The 6,113-nt window shown below is 38.1% G+C and overlaps 1 protein-coding gene across 3 annotated transcripts; it reads right to left on the minus strand.

Moving 5' to 3' along the window:
* Nucleotides 1–977: 977 nt before the first annotated feature.
* DWF1 (cell elongation protein / DWARF1 / DIMINUTO (DIM)) lies at nt 978–5,726 on the minus strand. 3 transcript variants are annotated; one of them, XM_089789363.1, is made up of 3 exons: nt 5,506–5,726; nt 3,191–4,564; nt 978–1,889 (listed from the first exon to the last, which is right to left on the minus strand). In XM_089789363.1, the coding sequence occupies exons 2-3, from the start codon at nt 4,436–4,438 to the stop codon at nt 1,428–1,430; spliced, it is 1,710 nt and encodes a 569-aa protein (XP_089645489.1). In that variant the 5' UTR covers nt 4,439–4,564; nt 5,506–5,726; the 3' UTR covers nt 978–1,427. The 3 variants fall into 3 exon arrangements, with proteins under 3 accessions (XP_089645489.1, XP_089645487.1, XP_089645488.1); XM_089789361.1 differs by having other exon boundaries at nt 5,164–5,512; XM_089789362.1 differs by lacking the exon at nt 5,506–5,726 and adding an exon at nt 4,800–5,185.
* Nucleotides 5,727–6,113: the final 387 nt, after the last annotated feature.

The following is a 6,113-nucleotide window of genomic DNA, read 5'->3' on the forward strand; positions in this document are numbered from 1 at the left end:
ATTCATTGTTTTGATTATCCAAACAAAACAGAGAATAGGGAGGACAGGTCGTCCCAGTGTAGTAATGTGAAAAGAAGCTCAACAAAAGAAAGAAGAAATGTCTTAAAAAGCAACATATGGATGAAAGAGAAGACATCAACCTATCATAATTCTTACATGCCTAAATTTTTTAACTTAGCCCAGCCTGAATAGATCTATAACAAGAACAGTATCATAATTTCACTTTGTTAAAATTCATGTTACATCATCGAATGTGTGCTTCAATTTCCAGTTGAAAAAGATACTACACATCGCACGAGTAAACAAAGATAAATTGCAAGAGGAAAATTCAACACTGCTAAAATTCAAGTAAAAATTTCAACACTAGTGCTGCACACAGGGTATTTGTTTTTGGGTACAGCAAATCAAAGTACTAGTGTTTTTCGAGGCTTCGTAATGTGATTGGCTAATCCTCTAATATAGTCAAAGAAATTAAATTAAATAGAAGCTAATCTAATCGGTCTAAAAAGATATTTATCTGCTCACAATGAGCTAGCCTTGGTCCATGTGATAACTGAACTGAAAAAAGGTTCAGACTACGAAAGTACAAAGGGCATAAGATCAGAGAAAAAATATCTGAAGCACATATCATTCTATCCTAGCCTCTATGTATCATTATCATTAGCACATGAGATAGATAGGGGAAGAGATCCAGTAGCTAATAGGTGGTCTTATAATCTAATAATCATGATAGTTTTGCAATAGATACCTGTCGATTATTGTTCTTAAAAGAGCCCAAAAAGATCAAAACATGTACTAATAGTCAATCATTTTTTTTTTTAAATCAATTTTTTAAATTGGTGATTGACCAATTTGTACACCACCATTAGACATTTCATAAAACATTGATACAACTTTATCAAAGCAGGCAGAATAAGTTTGCCAATAAATGAAAAATAAATATACGTGGAAGAAAATAACTGAATTGCTTAAATATATTTTAACACAATGCACTAATACCCACATTCTTATTAAAACTCGTCAATAATGAACACTAAGTTCCTCCAAAGTTATCCATAACAACTCAATTTGTTACATAAATCTGTAGCAAATTTGTGGAGGTATGTCCTTTGCAGCAAATGACACATTTTCTTCATGCTAAGCCTAAAATCTGTGAGCCACATTCCTTAAAAGTGGCAAAGCACCAAAAGTTTTTTAAACCAGCATAATAACATGAATACGAAAAACTTCTCCAATGATTCACCTCTACTATGAAATAGGTTTGGGACAGCCCCCACAAAACCCCAAAAATATGCAAGATTAAAGCAACATGTGCAACTAGTAATTCCTAACTCTATTCAGTCACGCAAAGAGTCACAGATTGCCATAAAAGAAGTTGAAATCAGAAACCAAAATTAAAATTATAAGCCTTCCAGGTATCATGACCCTTATGCTTGGTCCATAGGTTGGTCCAATTCGGCATATCCACTCTCATATTGCTTTTGCTCTTCCTCTTGAACCTCCTTCTCAGTTTTTCTTCCCTTCTTACTTTTATAGTAGACACTCATGAAAGTTCCCACAGCTCTGTACTTGTCTCTGCAGCGATTGTAGAGAGAACAATCAAACATGCGCCAGAAATCTTTTTCATTTAATTCTGAAACTGCATATTGTGGTTGATAGCCATGGTTCTCAATTAGCCAATTTTCCATTTTTCGCACTGCCTCTGCCCCATCAAATGCTTCGCCACGCAAGACCGGACCTGGAGCGTAATAAATTCCAACATCTGTGTACATCTCAGCATATTCTGTGTCACCTTGCCTGTGTTCCATTTCAAACCCAGGCTCTGGATAAATCATTGTCTTCACAGGGAGCTTGAAAAGACGATGAGGACAAAGCCAAATAGGATAGATCTGCATCCATTAGAGGAAACTTACATTTAGTAACCATCTTTTATCCAGTCAAGGGGGGAAAGATCAGCTCAGATCAGAAGAAAAATAAACAGAAACAAGCACTACAGCAACTCTGATCTTCAACAAGAGACCACCAAAAGGATTTAAGAACTGAAAGCATACCAACAACAGGAGCACCAAACGGTGTCCAGAAAAGTCCAAAGAAAGAGCAAAAAAGAATGCAATAGAAAGAGCCGCCGAGGCAAAACAGACACAAACGCCACACCAGCTCAGAACAGAAGAGAAGTAAACAGAAACAAACACCACAACTCTCCACTACATATATTCACATCGTGCTTTGATTGAGATTTATCAGTAGAAGATGACTTGAGTGTAACTGAAAATGTTGTAAAACAACCACACAGTTTTATCAAAAAAGACTTCATTGCCCGAATATGGACTGTGGAAAATTAATACTCCCAATAGTCATATTATTTGATGAACAGAAGAGAAGAGAAAGGCAGATGTTTCGTTTTGTAAGTGGTTATAAATGACTTGCAGCTGCAGAAAAGCATATTTAAGAAGTCTCTAAAAAATAAAAAGTGAGCAGTTTTTGAAATCAGGGGAGGCCCTAACAGTTAAAAGTGTGACCAAAAATAATAATGGAACTTAATTCTTAATTTTCAAAAGGCCCCCACATTCAAAAGAGATGAGGATAAAATTGTGTCTCGGGTGAATTTGGTAGAATGGATACCCCTTAGTCTTTGGCTCTTAACTGAAGAGGTCTAGCTGTAAGGCTTATTCTCCCCTATCAAGTAACTAAAAAAATTTTCGTGGAAGTCCTCCATAATAAAGGAAAGTGAATTTAACTTAAATCAAGAGCCAAGAATCAAACTGTGATCTCAATTTTTGACATACACATCTATCAGTCTATAACTGACTGACATTTATGAGAGAATTAATCATCTGAAATAAGCCCTTGCAATTTGGAATGTAATTTAAAAGAATGGACCAGCTTGGCCCAAATGAGATGTTTTTGCACAAAAAGAATTGAAAAGAATCTTAAATACATGACTGTGTCCTAATGATGCAATGGTGCGGATTGTGTTTTTCATGATCCGTGCCTTACAAAAACATGAGCTCAATATATTGTAATGGTTTCTGAATAATTAGGTCAACGTGCAGCTTTTATAATTTAGGCATCTTGGTTGTTATGGCACACTGAAACAGTACAATCTTTCTCCAAATCGTAAAAACCAGAACAGCAATGTACAATTCAAAGAACCATAAACGCAAAATGCAAATTGGTTTGTGAAACATACCTCCATCTCACGGTGCTGAAATTCAAGTGCATCTGCAACCTTGTGCAGAGGAACAAGCATATCCTGGATCACATGCATTTCATGGTAATAATTTCTGATAGCATCTCCTTGAGTGGCCTTAAGGAAAGAAACCTTGGGAGGCATCAGCCATCCAAGCGTCCATCTGAACCACCATTGATCAGCAAATGGCAAAATGAGCTTCCCTTCCCAATAAAGACACCTTGTATGCCTGTGATAGTACTGCCTAGTGGGGATATACTCAACAAATTCCCCTTTCTTAAGTGCACTCTGAGCATGCTGGTAGAACCAGGGCTTGAACCACCAACCAACACTGTTAATCACGTTGCCCTTTTTCTTTGCCTCTTCTTTTGAGGCATATACCCCCGTCATAAACACACCATCAGTGGGGTTATAGATCATGCCCTCTACAAAATCAGGGACCTTGTCCTGATCTCCATCCCTGGGAGCAAAAGAATTAATGTAAGCCTGAGCCAACTCTCTGAGATTGCCCTTCACGGGCTTGTAAGTCAGTCTCATGTATTCTTTGATTGGTATGAGTTTTATCTCCGCTGCTACCAGTAAACCCAATGTACCCTGTGACCATGGGATTGCATAGAATAGATCCGAAAACTCGTTATCTTTTGTAGCTCTAACCAATCTTCCATCTGCCAAAACGATCTCATACGCCACAACAGTATCAGCAAATAGCCCATAAAGGTGGGAACTCCCCTCAATACCATACCCATTGATCAAACCTCCAACAGTAAGATCATCTAGCTCGGCCACAACTGCAAGGGCCAGATTCATGGGTACGGTCACCCTCGTTATCTGGCCCATGTTCACAAGAGGTTCCACTCTAGCCACCATACGCTCCTTATCAATTTCAAGTATATTTCTGAAAGCGGAGAGATCCACCTCAAAATGCCTAGCTCTCTTGTAGTCCACATTGCGCATACCCACTGCAATCCAGGGCTTCCTGGCCGTGCAAACGAGACCATCTTTTGATGGGTTTCTCTGCTTGAGGCGCTTCATGACTTTCTCCACATTTTCGTCATGTTCTTTCTGCCTCCTCTTAAAAGACTTGCTCTCAGACCAGACGTCCCCCAAGTAGGTCAGGAAATAGAAAGTGAAAGAAAGAGGCAACACCACAAATATGACTATGATCCATCTGAAGTTCACAAAGTAGTCCACCCAGATTTTCTTCCTCTTGGGCCTGCCCAATATCGGCTGTTGCAGATCTGAAGCCATTGTTGCCCCTTCACAACCAAATCTGTGCAATATCTAACAATGCCTATGTCAATATATAACCTAATACCACATCTGGGCCCTGTTCCAGCTGTGCAGCACTTTGGAAATGAAGTTTGCGGGGCAGGGCTGATTTGAATATAGACAAACACACAGAGTTAAACAAGTCTAGCAGAGCATCGGGTTCCCACACTACTCAAATATTATAAATAATGGAAGATTTCAAAATGAGAATACTAAGAAAATTGCATTACTGCACATTTTTTTCAGATGTTCAAAATAACTGCAGAATTGGATTTTAAAATTGCCGAACATTACTGACACTAAAATCAATGCTGAAAAGTGGTATCGATACTGCACCTACCGATGCTCAAAAGAGGTTTTGAGTGAATCTATCACAAGAAAAATGTGGGTGCTAAAATTGAATTTGCCACTGATAAGAGTAGTATTGACATTAAATCTGCCAATCCTTGAAATGGGTGATATTTGAACATACAAACAATCCGATAACTAAATGAAATGGGTCCTTAAAAACACAATGAGACGTGGGGTTAAATAACCAGCACTAACAGTTAAACTATAATTTAAAAATGAAAGAGTTAAACACAGCGCAGCATTCACTGGAGGAGAAACTACCACTCACACTAGACTAAAAATGAACTGGGTTTTTATAAACAATTGCAGCGAGCAGTATAACAAATCAGCATGTACTGGTAAGCGATAAATACCGAGTTACTTGCAGAGAAAGACAGAAGATACACTGATGCACGGGACGTTACATGAAAAACCCCGTCCCCATGGAAAGGTGTTTTCTCCCAAAACCTAAAGGGCCGGTAGACACACGCCAAGTAACAAAACGATCTGTCCCAGAGAAAAACTCAATGACCTTTAAAACTGGAGAAAATCTCGGGCTTTGATTTCGTGTGATTTAAATGCTAGATATCCATTAAAAGATTAGTACGCACAATGCATATGATTCTGGAACCTATCGAGATTATTCTAAATTTAACTATTCGTTAATCAAATTTGATGACTGTATGGGCGTATTCACATAAAAAGCTGAAAAAAACCTGGCGCGTAATATCCAGCCTTCCCTGGTTGTATTAACCATTCTTTTTACTTAGTACAGACAGAATCGACCGTCAAAATTAGAATATGCTAGAGCACTTCTCCAGAATCTTCATCCTGGCAAAGGGCAGATTCACATGCGTGATGCACACGCAAATGAAAATTAACATTTCATTTCACAGAGCCTAATTCTCTAATCATCTCTTGGACTATCGTTAAGCTTAATTGAACGACATGGTCTACGCAATATTTATCTGGGAAAGTGGGATACACATGCAATTTCACAGGCAAGTGGAGAAACGTTATTAATCAGCAGAATCTACCTAGTTGTCAATTACCTTTTGGGGATATCTACTCTTACTATTTTATTTTTTTTTAATATAGTTCTGTAGCAGGGTTAACTTTTAATGAAGTCGGATTCTACAGTGTAAAGCAATAATGGCAACATGTGAGGTCTGCATATAATATTAAAGGTATGGTATGAGCAGTAACCTTTTTTCAGTACTGGGGAAGAGTACTACCAGTGGGCAGCTCTACTGGAATGTATTCTTTTTAGGGCATTCAGCTAACTAGTTAGGGCTGAATTGAACTCGAATTGGAAAACCTTATA

This window comes from Cupressus sempervirens, chromosome 6, assembly GCF_028749045.1.
Source record: "Cupressus sempervirens isolate cs-2001-9-10 chromosome 6, ASM2874904v1, whole genome shotgun sequence".
Classification (NCBI taxonomy): domain Eukaryota; kingdom Viridiplantae; phylum Streptophyta; class Pinopsida; order Cupressales; family Cupressaceae; genus Cupressus; species Cupressus sempervirens.

Coding starts and splice junctions, on each gene's coding strand:
- DWF1 (XM_089789363.1), bottom strand. CDS start 4,438: ATGGCTTCAGATCTGCAACAGCCGATATTGGGCAGGCCCAAGAGGAAG. Junction 1,890..3,190: donor TTCAGCACCGTGAGATGGAG/GTATGTTTCACA, acceptor TAATGGATGCAG/ATCTATCCTATTTGGCTTTG.